Raw genomic sequence first — 21,451 nt, 5'->3', positions numbered from 1 at the left:
GAACCCACTAACTTAAAAAAGCCCAGGACCTGCTGGATTCACAGACGAATTTCTCAAAACCTTTAAGGATATTCTATCACCAATATCCTCAAGCTATTCAAAGAAATTGAAAGAGGTGGAGTGCCCCAAAATTCATTTATGGGAACCACTTTCAATGTCATCCCCAAACTGGATAAAGACTCAACTAAAAAAGAACTATAAGCCAATCTCTTTCATGAACAAAGAGACAAAAATCCTCAATAAGACATTAGCAAATAAAATGAAGCCTATTATCAAAAAGCTGATAAATTATATAATCAAGTAGGTTTCATCCCAGAGATGCAAGGATGGTTCAACATATGTAAGTCTATCAGTGTAATACATTATATAAACAAGAGCAAGGTCAAAAACCACATGATCATATCAATAGACTCAGAAAAGGCTTTCAACAAAATACAACACACTTTCATGATAAAATCCTTGAAGAAAACAGGTATAGAAGGAATATCTGAATATAATAAAAGCTATCTATGACAAGCCAATTGCCACTATCATACTAAATGGGGAAAAACTAAAAGCATTACCCCTAAAATCAGGAACAAGACAAAGATGTCCACTGTCACCCCTGTTATTCAGCATAGTATATGAAATATTAGCCAGAGCAACCAGGCAAAATAAAGATATAAAAAGAATATATATAGGAAAGGAAAAACTCAAATTATCATTATTTGCAGATGACATGATACTCTACATGGAAGACCAAAAGAACTCCACCAACAAACTTTTATAATAACCAGTTTCAGCAAAATAGCAGAACACAGATAAATACACAAAAATCATTAGCATTTGTGTATACCAAAAATGAATGGGAGGAGAAAGAAATTATGAAAACAACACCATTCACAGTCACTTCAAAACAAATAAAATACTTAGGAGTTAACCTAACCAAAGAAGTAAAAGATCTCTACAAAGAAAACTACAGTACTCTGAAGAAGGAGACTGAAGAAGACGTCAGGAAATGGAAAGATGTCCCTTGCTCTTGGATAGGCACAACCAATTATGTCAAAATAGCCATACTTCCAAAACTGATTCAGTGTAGTCCCAATCAAAATACCAACAGCATACTTTTTAGATCTAGATAAAACAATCCTAAAATTGATATGTAACCAGAAGAGACCCTAAATAGCAAAAGTAATTTCAGGCAACAAGAGCAAAGCAGGTGACATAGTAATACCAGACTTCAAGCTACACTACAAAACAATAGTGATAAAAACATCATCGTACTAGAACAAACACAGACATGTGGATCAATGTCATCCATTTTATATATAAAGAAACTGACATTCAGAGTGATTAAATAACGTGTTTAAGTTCCCAGAGCTACTGAGTAGATAGGTCAGAAGATGAGCAAAGGTTTTTCTAAACCTAAAATCTCTCTTCTTTCATATCTCAGGCTTGAACGGAAGAATTTGAAGGTAGAGGAACACAAAGATGATTATCTAAGTTTAAATTCGCTGCGATCTCTCAAATAAAGAAGCTCTGAGGCTACAATTCTCTAAATATTTATCCCAAAAGGAGGCCAGCATGCTTTAGCCCATAGATTCTGGAGCACAAAGAACAAAGCTGGGTGTGGTCGCGTGTACATGCCTATATGAGACCTCAGCAGTCTGAGAGGCTGAGGCAGGAGGATCATAAGCTTGAGACCAGCCTGAGCAACTTAATGACTCACTGAGACCCTTTTCAAAATAAAAAATAAGACCAAAGGATGTATCTCAGCATAAAGGCCTCGGGTTCTAATACCCCAATAACACACATGCACACGGACACATACACACACATTTTTTTTAGATGGGATATATGACCCCATCAAGAGAAAAGAAACACATAATGTGAGGGTTCCATGTGAGTCAGTGAAATACATGTTAAAAAATATCTCAACTCCTTGGTATAGTGATGTTGGCCTTTTGGAAATGTGTCTCTAGCCCAGCACACTGTCATAACCTTGGTTCTCACAGAAGATATCTTGTGTTCTCCGTGTTCTGTCAGATACTCTCCTCAGTACTGCTTCCCCTTCCATCCTTGTCGGCAGTTTGAGGGAGGAGAAAGCTTTAGAGCCAAAACTGAGTGGTTTGGGCATTGCTGAAATTTGCAGCCACAGCTAAACCCGATAACTTGATGGTAACTGATCATTGTGCCTCTAGTGCATACACAGTTCTGGCCCCCAGTAGCTGCCAGGGATGGGGTTACCAGATGGCCTGAGGCCATATTAGGATAGCTCTCCAGGTCTGAGCTTAGGACAGTACAATCCTCTCCACTCACCAGCATTTGGAGTAGTATCACACTCACCTCTGCTTTTTTCTGCTTTTCTTCTTGCTCTCTCTGCTCCTTCTCCATGCCAACTAGTTTGAGCTTCAGCTCAGATACTTCAGTCATCAGATCAAGCTTCTGGGTTTCAAGAGATGTGCGACTTAGCAGCTCCTGCAAGCAAAAACAGATTTCAAAATCACAAAACACTACAGCAACAAGGGCAGCTCTAGCTACACCTATAGCACATAAGGCCATATCGAAGGTTATGTTTTGCATAACTCAGAACTGAGACCACTGCATATGAGCCACGGGTCCATCTGAGATGGGCCTGGGTTCTCACTGGGTCATGTGGGGATAACACAGCCCTTGACATCATCACGCAGTGTGCTTTTCCCGCTTTATTTTTTTAAATTTTTTAATTTTTTAATTTTAAAAATAAAAGGAGGAAAACATTAACAGACAGACAACCTTCCACAAAATGGCAAAAGAACAGTACAGACAATACAGAGTTACAAACAAAGTTGTAGGAAATTAACAATGCTTGTATTACATATTGTTATGGTCAAAGTGGTTTCTCATGAAAAAAAATAGAGACATGCAGTATGGATCAATCAAGGGCCCATTAACAGTTTCTTTCAGCAAAGAAATAGAAGACAGTAGATCAACTATGTTAACTATCCTGTATATACATACATACAAAATTTCTCCTTCTTTCCCTTCTCTTTTCCCACATCCCAGTTGCCCTTTACCCCTGAGCATTTTCCTATCATTTCACAATGTCTATTATACCTCTGAGTTTTTATTAACTCTTCCAGGTTTTACACTAGTGAGACAATACGGTGCTTGCACATCCTGGTTTTTTTTTTAGAACTAGGAATTGAACTCAGGACCTTGTACTTGCTAGGCAGGTGCTATGCCGCTGAGCTGTATCACTGGCACCATCCATTATGCTTTGAAGGACAATGTGACCTACATTTTTCAAAATCATGTTTCCCCATAGAAACCATGACTTATTACTTCCAAACAGAGAAACATAAATGAAGACCCTTTTGAAAAACCAACTTTCTTTCTCCACTGCTATTTTTAAGGCAAAGTAGCAGGTCTTCTCTACTAGAACAAACAAAAACTTATATTAACAATATATTTCTTAAAGCCAGAACTTCTAGAGGACATCTTGGGCAAAATCAGCGCCTAGCCCAGTCTTCAGCACTATAATTCACCTCATTACAGTGAAAGGGTGTTAGAATATGCAGTGGGTATTCAGTGAGTATTTACTGGGTCAATTATATGTAAGTCTTAGTATGTGAGCTGGCTTTTTCTTGGGCTGTACCAAAACTACAATTTGGTCACTGTGGGACAGAAATGAGAAGAAGACCAAAGGTTATTACTAGTCCTGCCAATACTATGACAGTGGCTAACTATAACCAGATACTTCAGGCCCTTGACACCAAATCCATCATAAATATATATACTTATTAAACATAAGCGAGAGAATTACAAAGGACCTCAAAAACCAGAAGCATTTCCTGAAGTGCAGGGCAACTTTACCAGTTTTTCCAGTGGTAAATGGCAACGTCACGTGATGGCCAAAATCCTAGAGCAAGGAAAATGTACATGGCAACAAGGCCAGCAACAAGACCAAAGGAACAGATGTAAAACAAACAATATCCTGCCATTGCCTGAACATTTTCTGTTTTCTTGGGCAACACATCCGTGGTACCAGAATAGTGACCTCAACATTCTGACTCAACAGCTCTAATTTCATTAATTTACAATTGTCCTCAGATCCTGAATCAAACCACATGGGACAGAGAGTTTGATTTGTAATACGTGATTATCCAGGCCAAAGGTCATCAGTATCTCAGAAAAGTGGGCTACCAGCTAGCTGTGTATGGGTTAATCTGAAATGACAGGTATCCAGAAGCTCAGCTCCTTGGCACATAACCTTCCTGAAGCTGGGCAGAGGAGGATGGCCCTTCCTGAGCCAGCAGGCTAGATGCCGGCTGACAGGACAGAGGCAGCAGTACCATACCGCCAGGACTGTGGGCCACTTGGCCCTAAGGAGTGAGGCAGATGAGTGTGTCCAATATAAGAGAGAACTTGGATTTGTTGATTGCCTCCTTGGCTTCAGACACTCCTGGGTGCTTTTACATATATTATCTTCTTAATAAACGCTCCCGGGGGTTTGGTGGTAATATTAGTGTCCTGATTCTGCAGACGAGGAAACAGGCCTGAAGAGGGTAAACAGAGCTTTCGGCCAAGGACACATGCTAATCATGAACAGAGTTAATTTTCAAACCACGATGCCTGACTCCAGAACTCCGTTTTGTCCAAAGTACCAGACTGTTTCCCAAATGAGAAAAAGCTTCCATGAACTTTAAGGGGAAATTGTAAAAAATATATGTTTTTAAAAGGTAATCAGTATTCACTGAGCCCAGGAAATGTTCTTCCAGATCAGGGCCCAGTTCATCCCTAGGGGTTAAGGCACACAGAAACGACCAGTTCTCTTGGCCTTGAGAATTTAAAAATTTAAGATACAATCCTCCCCTAACATAACCTATTTTAGTCTCTTCTATATTCTCTCCCCCCACCTCATTCTCTGTATCTCTAATTGCCTTGTTCAAAAAATGATTTAAGGCAATTTGCAAAATAGATACTCCCAGTTAAAAAATAAATCACAAAAGTTAAAGCAGGTAGGGAAAGAGGTTGAAATCAGAATTACAAGTAGAAAACCATAGTAGAAAACCATACCATAAAGTATTGTGAACAGCTAGAAATGAACTATAATGTATATTACAGTACTGAATTCTAAGAAAAAAATTCCTCTATGAGAATTCATTCATATATGTTCCAGCACCAAGGCATGTGGCCAGTAAAAACACAGCCCCCGTTGACAACTTGAGTGTCTTAGGATAATACTCACGCAGTTTACAGATTAGCATTCAAGATATTGCTTGGGTGGAATTGAGAAAAACCTCAGAATGCATCGTTCTTGAAAACTATGAGTCTATTCTATTTCTACTACTGTGAAAAATCCCTCTTGCTGTTTTAACTACCAGGTTGTAATTGGTCATTCCAATGTTCCAAGTGATGAGGACAATATTGTAATTGGTTCCAATAGCTGTTTCCATTAGTCACGCCAGTGTTTGGATTGGTCACGCTAACAGTCCAAGTAGACATTCCAGTTAGACACACTAAAGTTTTAATTAGAAACCTGAGCTTGATTAATTTATTACAGTTCACTAAAAATACAGCTTTTACTTACTCTTGCCCAGCTTATAACAATCAGCATGTGCTTCTACCATTCATGATCATCTCCCCTCGTGCTTGTCATTAACAGTTACTGTCCTAGTCCACGAACTCAAGAGTTAGCCTTCAAAAGCTTCTTTCAATCCAGCTCCACTTCCCAAAGTCCAGACCCAGCAAGGCTCCTCGATACTACTATGTACTGGAATTACTAAAATGCATAATGTAATAGGGATTAAATATCCTACATCCTTATTGCTCCTTCTACTTCCAACATAAACAGACTCCTGGACTGTGCACAGTGTGACCCACTCTGTCCAGTCATGGGAACTGGGGAACACTTTGCTCCCAACAACACAACTTGCAGAATACCTCTCTCCCTTCTTCCTGACAGCTCTCTGACCACTTTTGTCCCCACTGATCATCCAAGTCTACCCTCTGCTCTAAGGCAGCGAGTGCTATTTAGTTATATCACAATCTCCCCAAATATCTAGAACAAGACTGCCTCCCGCTTCCCTTGAGGCACCTGTCTTTTCATCAATTGCTTTTCTACGTACTTCAGGTGCTTTCCGTCTCCTCAGTAGCTTCAGCATCTTTGTTAATGACTTCACGGTTCAGTATCCGCCCATGAACCTCCAGCTTCACGCTGATTTCAGCTCGCACAGGCTTTGCTTCCACGTCCTTTCAGCTTCTCAGCTGCACGGCCGCAACTTGGCTCGTTATCTTTACCCAGAATATGTTTGTTCTGTTCTAAGATCTTCAGCTCTGAAATTTTTTCCTCTGGCCACAACCTTCTGACCTTGCAACTGCCCCACTTGCTCACTCAACCTCAAATTTCTTCTTCCCTGGCTGCTAGTTACTTAATAACTCCCTGTTTTGCTGGTTTATCACCTTTTCTAAGCAATAGCTGTCTCACTATCTACCCCATACCTGAGGTTAGTCATTTCAATTGTATGTCTATCTGTACCAAAAAATTGTTCACTCAGCCCCCAGATCTGATATGCATTTGTCTAAAGAGCCCAATTCAGATAAATCTCATAGTCTTTTGTTTAGGTTTCCACTCCCTATATATAGCCTGAGAATTGCTAATGAGACATCTAATGATACCAACTGATTTTGATACAAATTCACACTATCTGATTACAGCTGATCTTCCAATACCGCCCTGCAAAACTTGTATTTACCACTGGCTGATTCCCTTCAGGGATTGTTCCAAATCTTTTCTAAAACCCACAATGGCCTCATTTTCTCCTCAAATAACCTCTCCTAATATTTACTGAAAAGATAAAAATCCAATAGATCATGTATTCAACTTAAGCTCTATTTCAAAGTCTTCCAAAATCATCTCATTCATATCTCTTAAATCTCTATTTTAGAGAAAGCCAGCGTAGAGTCCTTTTCCAAGGCAAATCTGCCACACTGCATACTGCCATAATCTCTGTTCAATTTTTTCTCTTTTAAGAACTGTCCCCTGGGCAAGCTAGCTTCCCAAATGCACATAAAAAGCATACAGCAAAGGATAGAACTTGTTCCTAAGTGGCCCCAGTTGACTGACCTTCCTATCCCTGGCTATTTCTGTCTCTGCACTCTTCAGGCATCCTCGCACAATTCAATGAATATTAAAGTTACCTTCACAGGTAAGCAGGAGCCTTTGGCTTTGTCCTCTGAATTCTGGTCTTATTTCTCCCTTAGCTGGTAACTCAGAATAACTCCCATGCACACAGCCCTGCCTCCCCCTCACCTCTGTACTGCCTTTGAGGAAGTTCCCACCCAGATCGGTGTTAGTTTAGGGTAGGATCATCAATCATCTGTTCTGACAGGCATTTAATCTCCCTTACCATCACCTTTCATTCCTCAGGCTATAAACATGATCAAATTTCTGACATTCTAAAGAGACTTCTTTCTTGACCTTGTCTGCCCTTCAAGTTACCACCATCAACTCCCATATCCTCTGTGGACAGGCGCATGCTCTGTGTGTGTGTGTGTGTGTGTGCTCCCTTTGTTCTTTCTCTCCCCGCTTCACAACCACACTCTTTCGGAATAATCTATCCCTAGTGCCTCTTCCTCCTGTTACTCCTCAACATGCTGTCCGCATTCAACCTGGCTTCTTCTTCTACCACGTAGAGTACAGAAATAGCTTCTAGGAGTCAATGTTCAACTTTCAGATGCAACTTACCCTTCTTGTCTGTTAACCAACTCTATTCCACTGACTTGGTATAAGTTACTCTTTCCTACTGCATCTTCCTGGGTTCAGGTTTTCCTGACAGTTTTTTTCCTCTCCATCTCCTTTGCTTTGCCTTGATTCTTTCTACCCTTTAAAGAAAACATTCATGGGCCCCCAGCTCACATGCCCAAGACAAGAGTCGGCTCTGGATCCAGCCTGCTTGTCTGAAGCACCAACTTCCTTGCCAGGCAATGCCTGCCACCTGCTCAGGCATTCTGAGGTCAGGGTAGGGTCCTGCTGGGGATCTCTTGGAGTCTTGCAGCTACCAGGTGGCTGTGGGGAAGCAGGGGGCTGAGGCTAAGGAACAGAGGCTTCACAAGCACCATTTTCTGCTCCTAATTGTTTCAAGGTTGCTCATATTTTAAAGAACAGAGGGCAGGGAGGAGGAGGCAAGGGGTATAGAAAAGTTTTTTTTCCCTTACTGTCGAGGGCCATGAAACTGGGTAATGAAGATTCAGAAAGAAAACAGTGGAAGAAATTATCACTTACACTTCTCCCTTCACTACCGCTACTATCCTCTTCCAGAAGGACAAACATCTCCTTTCTGATAGATGAAAGAAAGTTTACATCTCAGAGCAACCCACCATTTCCTTTCTCTAAAGCTCAGTTTCTGCCTGGAGCTGATAAAAAGAATTTGCCTTTCAACATAGTCTCTTCCTTAAAGAGCCACATCTTGAAGTGATTACCTCCATTTTTAAGTGTTGGAATACGACCAACGACAGAGAACTGCAGTCAGACTGGCAATCCGAAACCAAAATGAAAGAACGGCCCATGAAAAGACATAAAAGGAAAAATATGTCCCTTTGCCCTTTGAAGTAAAAGGCCTGGGCCTCACTGAGGAGCCTAGTTCCTGAGTAACTGCGCAGAGAAGGGGCGGTCACAGTGAACTTGGGTGAGATCCACACTCGGTCCCACTAACCAAACCACCTCGCTGACCCAGTAACAGGGAAGGTTCCTCCTCACTGTGATCTAGAGACTCAGCATCAAATAAGCTTGAAGAAACTAGTTATTTGTGCCTCATAAATCTCCCAGAGGGCGTTTTGGGGAATATTTGGGAAACGCCTGTTTTTTCCATCATGACTCAGTGTCTTGTCTCCGCAGATCTGTGTCCCTGCTGGCTCATGTGCCATGGTTCTGTTTAATGTTCCCTTTGAGAAGTTATCAGCTAGGCACTAGGCCTCTGCTTCAGGCCACACAACCTCCTAATCAGTGTACTGACTTACAACGGCCATGTGGACAATCTGTTTTAAATGCAACTGGAATAATTTTACAACTCTCGCAGGTAGGAAAGTGGAGTAATAAAGTCCATGTTGTCATCCTCATTGTCTATAAGTAAGAAAATTTGGTGTATTGATGTTCCCAGATCAACAGCCAGTAGTCAATCTACAGAAGCTCATGTCCAGTGACTCCCAACCACCCACACTTGTCACTCCATACACTTCCCCTAAAAGGCAGCCGGAACCCCAAAGTCACCTAACCTTGGAAGCTCTGGACCAGGTGGGAAGCTGAAACACAGTCTGTGTTGTCTAGGGTTTCCCAGAGCAGGCTGTTGTCCTCACAAAGAAAGGGAAGTTTGTACTCTTTCTTCCCCTCCAAAGATCCTCCTCTCCCTCATTCTAGCTTCCGTTTGTTTAACACTGAACATTGTTTCTGATCTTTATGCTGCCTATATCTGTAAACGGCTAGTATCTGGAAAGTGCTCCATGTAGCTGCCAGCTCTGTGCAGAAACTCGGATCCTCTGAGTATTACCAGCTTCTCCCTTGACATCAGTATCCTCTGTAGAGGGGTCAGGGATCATAGGCAGAGGACCTCATTTTTACAGGAACTGGGTAGACTCCAGAGAGCCCATGTAGGTCACCTTTGAAAAAACCACCATGGCCTCTAATATACCAACTAACCCAGGGACCTTTCCCAGAGATTCTGTTGTTGCCTTGGTTTGAACCCCTCATGAAGAGGTCATTAGCCTACACTTGCATTCCTGGGGTGCAGTTCTGGGCGTCAGGTTCCAATGGCCTCTGTGTGCAGCTGGACACAGACAGACCTGCTCAAAGACCAGAGAGCAGAACCCCACACTGTGAACCAATGCCCAGACTATCCTGGACCAGCAGAAACTGACTCAGATTGTACCCTTAAAGATTTCCTTCTACATTTCCTGAGAAATGACTCTTCTTAATGAGGAAGGTCTCCTGGGAAATACAGTCATGTTCAATGTGTCTGAGTCCATAATCTGAGAGGCTTCCACAGGCAATCCTGAGAGGTGCTCATAGCTGCCCCCAACCCATCCTGTACCTGATATAGGGCTGCAAACAAAGACATTTTGCTTTGCCCTCAGACGTGTTCACAGTGTACACGCTGAACGTATGCCTGTCCCTAGGCTGACTCTGCTTGGTTCCAATTTAGCTATCTAACCCCAAGAGGGGACCTCTCCTTCTGGAGGCTGGATGGGATCATGTGCAGACTAAACAAGCTCCGAGCTGAGATCAGTACCGAGCAGGGGCTGGGCTGGGCCAGGCCAAGGGATACCTGGCCCAAGACTAATTCCCTCCTGTGGGCTCCTACAAGGAGTGTGACTTTGGTCAGGAGAACATATGTGGGGAGACATAGCTTGGTGGGCATTTGGAGACCATCAGAGCACAGAGTTTGGGCTATGCTCATCAGGGTGGGGCTCTCTCAAGACTCCTAGTGCTATTGCAGTCGCAGCGGGGCAGAGTCCAGCCTAGAAGTTGTAGACTAGAGGTATACAGGCCAGGCTTGACCTATAGATACACAGTATTATTTAAAAATTTAAATTATTTACCAATATTAGAAAGACATTTAAAATCTTTAATTATAGACTTCTAGCTCCTCGTGAAAAATAAGACTATCTAGCAGAATTGGGGCTACATGGACAGTCAGCTGGAGTTGAGTAGCAGGTGCCACCTGTAGACAAGATACACCGAGTGTACGGGGTCATCAGGAGCAACATCCCCAGGGAAAGTGCAGTCAGAGGCCCCTGCTGGAGGCAAGGAAAGGGTTTTGTTCAGAGCAATACACCAGGCTTGGCACAGGGCCGGAATGGTCTCTCAGACTGGCAGAAAGAGGCAATTGTTTGCCTTCATTCTCTGCCGCTAGGCCGTGAGTCATTCTTGTTGCTGCCACCAGAAATGAAGAGCCCTGCAGCCCAGGATATCTTAGCCAAATTGGGCAAGTCTCAGCCTACCCAGAGTTATGAGGACACGCACACACTCTAAAATATAGGTGGCACTCCATCAGTGTTATGGGGTATGGGGCATGAATCAACTGTGCTTACAAACAGCATCCAGCAGATTTCAGCATATGCATCAAAGCTGAGATTTGGATCTGAGATCTCAAGGATCTCAAGCTCTGGCACTACCAAGCCCAGCACACACTGGGGTGATAGCTGAGGTTCAAACATGGTTTATGATCTGAACTCAGACTTTGTCCAGAAACTATAGAATGTCGTTCTCTACAAAGAAATTTTACCCCTGAAAGACTGAGAAAACACAGCAAATCTCAATCAGCGCAAAAATGACTTGTTTAAATTCAGCAAGATCTTTAAAACCTAGAAATGGCAAATAAAGAGCTACCATAACCCAAAATATACTTGGTCATGACACCCACCTCTCTGGCACAAGCAAACCAAAGCCCGGTACCTTACTCATCGCATACAAGAAGATTTAGGATAAACAGGACACATCATGGAGCTTAAGACTATTTAAAAAGTCTCAAATGCCATCCTTGGGATTATGCCCAGGGGCAAGCCAATCTCCCCACAGTGGTCCTGGGCAACTACATTGGAATCCTTGACCCAGAGACTCTGACACTAGAGTAGAAACACTCCATTGAGGGATGGAGAGCAGTCAAGAAGAAAAGCCAGGGCAAGAGCACAGGTGACTCAGGCATTACAATACCGCCATTCTCTGACCTCCTGGCATCGTTGTCACATGCCAGGCACCGAGCACCACCCTCCTGAAACATTAGCCTCCTGACAGCTTTCTCACAGGTTCCACGTTCAAATCTTCAGGTAAATATTTTACATTTTTTAGAACACATCGTCACCTTTGTCCTTCATCCTTTCCACCTCAAAATCATACCCCATGTAGACTTGAAAATATCTAGACGGTTGTTGTATGCACTCTTTGTGGAAACGCTTTCTTCTTAGTAAAGGTGACCTGCACCACGACCACCAGCCCCCAACTAGTTCCTTCCAAAGAAAGCTCCAATTAAAAAAAAATGAACAGCTTCTGTTGCTACTTAAATTTTCAGGGAATATTACGAGCAAGACAAATGCCATACAATCGAAACAGAAAATCAAATGGTGCCAAGACTGGCGTAACTTGTTAATCAGTAATGAAAAGATAAATTAACAACAACCTCTGGGCTGCTGAAATTAGTTTTTTATGAAGAAATATGCATATAATATTTACTTATCTTTTTAAAAAGTTTTTCAAATGTACTCAAACAAAACTAACAAACACTAGAACTAAGATGCCCATCTTAAGACCCAAGATAAGATGCAAAGCCTGTGTTCATTACTAACTGTCAAGAAACATTTGAATCTTAGGCTGATCGTGACAACGCAAAAACGTTGGAGCTTTGGGGAGAAAGATGGCTGGCAGTCATCTCACTGAACCTACTCATTTAAGGGAATATCTTTTATTCTTTAAATAACTGGCGAGCAACTTTGATGTGCCAAGTGCCCCATCAGGAGTTCCAAAGCACACATATGAACTTTTGGCATGGTTTCATTTTGAAAATACCTGAAAATGCAAGAATAATTTAACTCTAGAAGGTCTATTAATGGGATTAATTTTAAAAATTTAATTAGCTTCTGAAAAGATGTGATAAAAATTCAATCCTCCTTTGTGATAACTGAAGCTCATTTACAGTATTTACAGCACAGTAAAACTATTCAGAGGAAGAATGGTAAGGCAATTATGATACATTCACACACCATAAAAGTACTCTAAGTAATAGTAAAGATGATTACACAGCAAAATGTTAAAATGGGAAGAGTGACTACACAATATTGAGCATATAAAACCTGAGGCCCCACCTGCACCCCTGTGTGACTATAGCTTTCTAAATTATGTGTACACATAAGGACAACAAAAACAAACAAGAAGAGGACATTATTTGAATGCTAGAAAGGCAGCTATTTTTTTTTTTTTTCATTTTGACATCTACTAAATTATGTTAAAATGTTAGTTTTACAAAATGAAACTACACAGAGGGAGAGGGAGTGAGAGCAGGAAAGGGGGCAGAACACAAGCTGACAAACTGACTTTTAAAACTCCAAACACCACCAGCGGTCAAACTGTGGTTCTTGTGATAAGAGGGTGCCACAGCCGGCAGAGCTCAGTGTACCCTGCTAGAGAAAGTGCCGCCTGAAAATCTACCTAACCTGAGAATCTGTCTAACCAGCTCAACAGGTTATTTGGCTTGGGCCAGCCCTTCCCTGCCCTCAGTGTTCAGGCTGGTTTCACCTGCTGTCTAAACACTGCATGCACAGCAGCCAACCCCACCTCCAGGTGGCATGGGAAAGGAAGCAGGAGCTCAGAAAGGCACGTTAGCATTAGAGCTGCTTCAAGCCCCGTGCCCTTCCACACCACCTGCCCTTACCTGTTGGAGCATTTCTTCGGCAGCATTGAGTTTCACCTGGTGCCCTTCCAGACACACTTCTAGGTCCCGAATCTTTTCTCCTTGGGCTTCCACTTGGTCTGTGAGGACACTCACCTGTTGCAGGAAATAAAGTAACAATGGAGGAACAAGGTCTGTGCTCCAGGGCAGTAAAGTCCCTCACCAGCAGATGAGCAGCGAAAGCGTACGTGCTAGGGAGAGCTGTTCTTTTAGGTGAGTAGAGAGGGTGGAAAATGGCCTAGATGAAGGCACCTCCAGCAGAGTCTTACCTTCTTCCTAGGGAGTTTCACCCACTGCCCGAATGATGTTGGTCATGTTCCTGCCCTTGACAGACTCAAAAGAAAAGCACCTAACAGCTGAGCACTGCCCCTGCGCTGGACTCCTACACCTTTTCCTCTAATAAAGCAGCCAACCTCAAGGCATATCTCACCTGCCTTGCCAGGGCTTCTGCCACCTCATGGGGAAGAGCAGTCCAAACCTCCATGGAAATTAACCAATGACCTTACCCCTCTCATAAGAGCGTGAGGACTGCTCACCTATCAGGTGAGGGTTTTGAAGCAATTAAGGAATGTGGGACATAAAGGGCATGTGTTAGCACTGACAAAACTTGGCTCCAGGAAGGTTTTTGTGCTTCACAGGCCAAAACATGACTCTAAGTCACAGATACACAGAAGTCATGCTGCACATACATGGCTGAAAAAAGTCATTTTCCCGAGGAACTCTGACATTTTCTTGGAATTATTAATTAATAAAAACCCAGTTACAGTAAGTTATTTAAATTATGCCCCAAATACATACTATGAGGTTTTCATAATAGCTACTAGCAAACTGCTCCAGATATTTTTTCTTTTCTTTTTTTTTTTTTTTAAGAGCTAGCAAAGCAGGAAGATGAAGGAAGGGAAAGGAGGGCTTCTTAAAAGTAAAGACATCCACTGATGGTAAATTGAGAACATTTCCGTTAGTCATTGCTGTTTATATATAGATTATTCAAAATTATTTCCCACTCTGTCATAGAATGATAGAGGGAGCACGAAAGAATTGAGCTCATTTATGACTGTTTAAATAAACTCTGTGAATTATAAAGTTTCCATTTAAAAAACAACGTATATCTAAATGAGCATGGCTACTTTAAGCCTTCCATTTTATGCACCCAAACGTTGAATGAATTGTTAAAACAGTCCTGCAGTTGATGCATGGTGTACTAACTTTTCAATTTTAAACCAACAATTAATCCCTTTTGTCAACAAGGCCTATTTTAAAAAAAAATTTTTTTTGGTACCGGGAATCGAACTCATGACCTCAGGCTTGCCAGGCAAGCGCTTATGCCGCTATATATCCTCGACCCTAACAAGGCTTACTTTCAACAACAGAGATTTTTGTATTTTTCTTGCTTGCTTTTCAGTCCTCAACACTATCAGCAGCAGCCCTGGCCTTTTCAACACCACTTTCAAAACAGTAAGATTGGGGCAGGGTGGGTGAGGCAAGGAACTCTGTTCCTGAGACCCAGAGTTTGGCTGGGAAGGATGTTTTACAGTTAATTCCATTGTGAGGATTAACACCTTGATGGTTGTACAGTGCCTTGAGGTCACACGCTGGCAGCACCCTGAGGAATAGTAATATAAGGTCCCAAGCAATAGTTCGTAGCGTAGCTGCACATAGAACTAAAGCCATTTAGGGCTGCAGTGACCTTGAGATCCTCAAAATTAGCCCTAAGTATTATAAATGAAGTATAGACAATTGGGACAAAATGTATAAAGATCTTAGAGCGTGACCTTCATTCAACAAAAATGAGTGTTCTGGGGCTGGGGATTTAGCTCAGCAGCACAGTGCCTGCCTGGCAAGCGCGTGAGTTCGGTTCCCGGTACCAGAAAAAAACCAAAACCAAAAAAAAAAAAAAGGAGAAAAACAAAAAATGAGTATTTTTTGAGCCTCCAGTATATGCTAGGCATAATTTTAGGTACAGGGGCTAGAAATAGGGAAAAAAAGGTGAAATTTCCTACCATAAATAAATTACATTATAATGAAGATATAAAATGTTTTTAATCTTGGAAACAAAGATTTTGTTATATGTCCTGTTCTACAAATAGATGCAGGAAAACATTCTGGGTCAAAGGTTCCAGTTAATTCAGTCTGGCTTAGCTACGTGAATTTAGTAAGAGGCTACACTCTGCTAAGTATCTGTCTAACCAGCTCCACGGCCCACTGCAGAACAGGAAACAGGAGTGGGCGCGGAAGTGCCGCTACGAGCCAGTCCGCAACCTCCCGGCAGAACAGAAGCTACGAGGGTCCACTTCTGACTTTGCTGGTAAGTAGCTTCCCGATTGTGTTAGGATTATTTCAACAGGGATTATTCAGGAATTTAGTTTTTTTTTTAAGCATGGATGTGAAAGAGAACATTATTATATAGGTCTTCTTTATTAAATTGTAATCCTCTCTAAATAGGAATGTATTATTTCCATCATGAAAGGTCCTGATTCAAAAGTTTGAATTTCATATTGGTTGCCTCAAAATTCCAAATTGGATACTTTCTCATTAATCATGTCACTGGGGTGGCGTTTCAAATTACACATCCCTCAAAACATCTGTGCTGTAAAATCTGGCCCCTGCTACCTCTCTGAAGGGGGCTCCCACCCCTCTCTTCACAGCAAGGCTCCAGCCACAGTGGTCCCTTGATGTTTTTACCACACACTAAGCGTGCTCCTGCTGCACAGCACACTGGACTGACCACCTCTTTTGTCCAGAAAGCACTTCTCAAGGTATCTGCATGGCACCTTCCCTAAGCCCCTCCTGTTAGGGAGACTCAGACCAGTCCTTATCTGGCTTTATCTCCATGATATTTAACACTGTTTGAAACTGTCTCTCCTCCCCACTTCTACCACCTCCCCCATCATCTCCTGCTCCTCTTCCCTGTTCCCCTACCATCTTGTTTTGAAATTCTGTATCGTTTTTACTGTTTTTGTGTCATTTTGGTTTTGTCTTTGTGTTCTTTTCTCTGTAAAATTAAAAAAAAAAAAGAACAGGGACTTAGTCCATGTTCTTCCCAGCTCTATCTGCAGCATCTAAAACTAGGTCGGACAGGTAAGTTGTTGGTACTCGATTACTTTATGATTTTAGAATCAATGAAGTGAAAAAAAATAAGATAGAATGCAAAACTCTGTATTCAGTATGAGCTCAACTGTTTAAAATAGATGCAGGGCACCGGGGAAAAGCCACTAGGAAAAGACCAAAATGTTGATCTTCTCCTTTAAATTATTTAGGAGTCTTCCAGAATTTCTAAAGCTTCAAATTGATCAATTTTGTTTATAAGATAAAATTTAAAAAGTAAAATAAGCTAAGAAGAAAAACCAATAACCGTGCTGCTACCTCACAACCCTAATGATACCAACTAAAGCCCACACTCTAGGAGACTAGAATATTTATCTTTATAAACTCCAAATTGTCAATTAATATCTAATATATACTAGATTTGAGTAAATGCTTATAAGTTTAGGCATTACAGAACTGACATGGTAAAGAGCTACTTCAGCATTAAGCTTCCTATAAGAAGACCTAACTTTGGTAGCTGAAGTGGTGCATGCCTACAATATCAGCACTCTGGGAGGCTGAGGCAGGAGGATCATAAATTCAAGCCCAGCCTGGGCACCTAAAAGACTTAGCAAGACCGTGTCTCAAAAAAAAAAAAAAAAAGTGGCTAGAGATGTATCTTAGTGCAAAGGCCCTGGATTCAACCCCCAGTAGCAAAGAGGAACGAACAAACTTAACTATATGTCCTACCAAAGAACAAAGACTTCCAGAAATGACAAAGTTTCTTTGCTTTTCTCCATGACAGGTTTCAGAGTTCTTCTTGTCAAAGCAAGAGAGTCATCAGAGGCTTTGCCCACGTTACCAGCTCCAGGGACTTTGGCACCAAGTCCAGATCCAGCTTCAGACTCTTTGGACTTGATTCTGTTAGTATTCACCCTTAGGCCCATTATCACTAATGGCTCTGTTTCATTAGTGGCACAAGGATATATCTCATCTCCCTTACAAGACTCGGGGCTCCTGGAGGACAGGGCCCATGCTGTTCACTCTTAGCACCACTATCCACCTAGCCATAAGGTTTCCAGTGAGTAGAGGCAGTATACAATAAATGAACGAGTTCACAGCTCCCCAAAGCCAAGACCATGGTTAGGTTATGCTCCTAGCTACTTTCTGCTTTGTTTCAGGAAAAGCTTGTTTGAAAAACATGCACTTTGAGGTCAAAAAAATTCCAACAAAGTAAATCTTCTGTGTTTCCCTCTCACTTAGGGAAGCTACAGAGCTGGACGAAATAGGTAAAGCTGCCTCCCATCCAGAGGACCCACCTGTAAGATGAGCGACTCCTTATCACCTTCTAGACGTGCCAGGCGTTCCTGGTAGGTTTCGTTACTAGCAGTACCATGGTGATTTACCTGGGACTAAAGAGGGAGGAGAATACACTTAGAATGTTGAAGAAATATTATTAACATCCAAATGAAGTATACAAAGTATGCAATTTGTGAAGACAGTTCCACTGATTATATGCGCAAAAACTACGCATCAAAACAGGAAACCACAGATTTCAAAATCACTGCAAGGAGGACGGACGAGACCACATGCCATTGAAAGGTGTGCCTTGGAAGATGGCACAACCACTCCTGATGACCTCACCCTTAGTTGGGAGGGCCTTGATAGGGCTCCAGAACAGCAGTGCTTCATTTGACTGGACATGCTGGGTCTGGCTTTATCAGAAGCACAGCACCAAGGGTCTGCTCTTTGAGACCAGGGAATGGTGCCATTCCGCAACCAACTACACACAAAAACCTGCTGCTGAGATCTTGGTCTCTCCTAACTTTCACACCAGGGTTCTCCAGAGCCAAGGCACAACTTGTGGCAAGGAGGCCCAGCCTGAACATCACAGTAATGTGGAGACAAGCTGGGGGGATGTCAATTGCAAGGCCCTCCATCTACTTATACTACCCTTCCCACCCTGATCCCACTTCTCACAAATGATTGGCAGGCTGACAGCCTGTGTTTCTATAGCGCTACGAAAGGAGTGAGCTAGAATGAAACATCTAGAGGAGAATCTGAATAACAGCCAGAGGACCTCTAAGAACTAAGTGGACAGAAAAACACAACAAATGCAAAGTAGCCAGAAACTACAGAAAGCAAGAAAAGGGAGAGGATGCGAAACGGCAGAGGACACGCAGAATCTTATAAAATGTCCTGAGATGAAGATAGAGCTGTCATTTTCTAAGGCGTGTCTGACAGGGTAGCGGGCAGGGGGAAGGGAAGGAGCTGCTAATGCCATTAAGCTGGACCCATGAACAACGCTGGCTTCCGCCACGCTGAACAGAAGGCTGCCAACCAGAGTGTTAGTGGTCTGAAAAGTAGATCTCACTGCTAAATAAGGAAACCATGAACCTCATCTTCTGAGCTTGCCCAGGGATACCAAGGCTCCCATATTCATGAGGCAAGTGTCTACTACCTGCAGTAGTAAACTACTGTGCAAATGAGCAAGCCACAGAGGCCCAGGGTTGGCTTGCTTGGTCTTGGACTCCATTCCCTGCATTTCAGCTTCTCTTGCCATGAGAACAGATACATTCCCCTTGCCTTATTAAACCCCTGCCCAGTGCAGGCCCAGGTGCGCACAAGTAGCAAACCCTCCCTATCCTCCAACAGAAATGGCAACCTAGTATTCCACACTCCAGCCCTAAAGAGAGAAGACTGGTTGTCTGTTGAGAGTACAGAGGGCCCTTCCCCGGACGGCTGTGCCAGGCACCATCTGCATGGTGCATGGTGCCTCCTGAGACACCACTGCTTTTTATTCCAGCCTCCCTCAAGCTGGTGTCTTGTCCATTGTTATGGAAGCTTTTCATGCCACAGACAAAGGGCCTTCACAGTCACAATTGACTTCTTTGTCCATGGCAGTTTATTGTTGTTACATTAATTAATATACCAGGCGCTCTCACTGTCTGACTAGCATCCAAGGATATGTCATAACCTACATTTTTTTTTTCAGAACCTGGCAAGGAAAGAGAGGAAAACAATTCTCAACAGCAGGTCAAATTCTCCTCTGTTAAAGAACTCACAATGGTAATTTTTAGCGGGCAAAAAGAATAAAAAAGACATGGGCATCCAAGTGCCACTCTGTACACGAGACCACAGTCAACATGGGCATGGAGCCTTGTGGCACTGGCAGTGCCACTTCTCCAGCGGGCAGTGGAAAAGAGAACCCCAAATGATAGATCCCACAAGACTCCAGCCAGCCACCACACGCACTGTGCTGTATTCAAGTGGTTTGCTGTATGTTTTTATAGTGCGGACTTTGGCATCTGTTTTAAAATATAAGTTTATCTTTTCCTATCAGAAGCAGGGTTGTCTCCATTGACACAGTTTCTAATGCTATGTTAGACCCGAATGGCTCCAACTGGGACCAGAGATAACTCAGAGGCATCTCTCCTGCTGAGCAGACTGCGTTCCCTCCTTTCTCACCACTTCCTTTCAGGGAACCATTCAGACTACTTGCTGCAAACTTACAGCGACTACCTTTTCGTCCTCTCCTGGACTTAATGCATGCTTGCTTCAAATGTATCAATTAAAGCTCTCCATGGAAAACGTGTCTGGACAGTGTGCTGGGCCCAATAAAACCGCTGACCCATGTGTGCTCTCCAGGTATGCTGTATCATCCAGGGCGATATACACTAAAGGCTTTTGAACTTCCACACTGTGGCTGTGTCTCTGAAGCCTTCCTGCAGTCTCATCCCTGACAGTGAGGGCCCCTAGGGGACCATTCAGGTGGTTCCCCTGCAGGTTCTCTTTCCTCTGGGTCTTTCGTGGCTGCTAGGGACAGTAGCTACCAGCTACGCTGATAATAGGACTCATATTCAAAGCAGTCCTTCATTGTAAAAAAAAAAAAAAAAAAGGTCTACTCACTCATACAATCACCCAGAGGTGCAGCCATTTGTACTAGCTGGCCAAAAGCTAAAGGTAAGAAAGTAAGTTAGAGTCATAAGTTAATATACAAAATGTAGCCACATTGTCCTTAACACATGCTAGACATGGATGGAAGATCTAGGTCTATTCTAACAGTCAACGAAAAAAGAACAGCATAGTCAGTTAAAAGATACACAGATCAGTATGGGAGAATCAAGCTGACTACAAGAAGGGGCATCACTACTGCTGGGCAAGACAGAAACTGCTTGTTTCCACAGAAAGACTTTGTGAAATGGCATAAACAACATCTGTGATGATACTCTTATCATAAAGGGCTCTTACCGTAAAGTCAAACACACTGCTCTTCTGTGATGCTTGCAGAATAGGTCCGGCTAATGGATAATACGGGCCAAAAGCCAAAGCGATTCTAAGAGACCAATACAATACGGCCCTAGCATAGTGCTTGCCACGCATGCCAGGTACTGCTCAGAGCGCTTCATGTGCATTAACTCATTTCAACTTTCTCATGACCTCATGAGACGGGTGTTATTTTTATTCCCATTTCACAGACAAGGAACTAAGGCACAAAGTATCTTAACAAGGTACAAAGGATAATGTGCCAAGCTACTATATAGTACATTATTATACTTTCTGTTTAAACAGCTTAATGAGGGTGCAGATCAAGTATACCTTTTATCTCTCTTATGTATTAAGATTGTATGATTAGTCACATAAAGGTGGAAAATATCTTTAGTAGGGAGGTAGCTAAATGATGACTTACACATAATATGGACTACTGATAGTATTTGAAAACATGAGATAAATATTTACGGACATCATAAAAATGTAAGACATGGGCTAGTAAAAAAAGATGCAGAAGAATTATATGGTATAATAGTAGAAAACAATATAAATCCTTAGTTATTTACATATATAAAATAAATGGGGGATTAATTGGGAGCCTTTTAACAGTGGTCTCTTCTGCATGTGTCTGGGCTTTGGAAAGATGGAGGTGGAAGGTATGGTCAAGAGAGATTTTTACTTTAACCACAACATTTTAGTTATTTGCAAAATATATCTTCTTGAGTGCCTAAAATAAACTGTAAAATCCAGAAGCATTT

The 21,451-nt window shown here is 42.3% G+C and overlaps 1 protein-coding gene and 1 long non-coding RNA gene across 14 annotated transcripts in view; one reads left to right on the top strand and one right to left on the bottom strand.

Annotated features, from left to right (window-relative positions):
* The window catches only part of Ppfibp2 (PTPRF interacting protein, binding protein 2 (liprin beta 2)), a 149,755-nt gene that overhangs the window by 44,149 nt on the left and 84,155 nt on the right, over positions 1-21,451 (bottom strand). For 8 of the 13 annotated variants that reach the window (XM_013511943.1, XM_013511945.1, XM_005380195.2 and 5 more), the window contains 3 exons: positions 17,741-17,833; positions 13,380-13,493; positions 2,326-2,457 (listed from right to left, as the gene is read on the bottom strand). In XM_013511943.1, coding sequence (XP_013367397.1) covers positions 2,326-2,457; positions 13,380-13,493; positions 17,741-17,833 — 339 coding nt within the window. The other 5 variants (XM_013511950.1, XM_013511952.1, XM_013511946.1 and 2 more) reach the window with 5 other exon arrangements.
* On the top strand, positions 15,589-17,773 carry LOC102011435. The gene is made up of 3 exons (XR_260190.2): positions 15,589-15,702; positions 17,227-17,344; positions 17,685-17,773. It is a non-coding gene; the product is annotated as an uncharacterized LOC102011435 (long non-coding RNA).

The sequence above is a fragment of the Chinchilla lanigera genome, unplaced genomic scaffold (genome assembly GCF_000276665.1).
Source record: "Chinchilla lanigera isolate Chin_1 unplaced genomic scaffold, ChiLan1.0 scaffold00013, whole genome shotgun sequence".
In the NCBI taxonomy this organism is placed as follows: Eukaryota; Metazoa; Chordata; class Mammalia; order Rodentia; family Chinchillidae; genus Chinchilla; species Chinchilla lanigera.
Note: the sequence above shows the minus strand (reverse complement) of the source record. Positions and strands in the feature narration are given on the sequence as shown.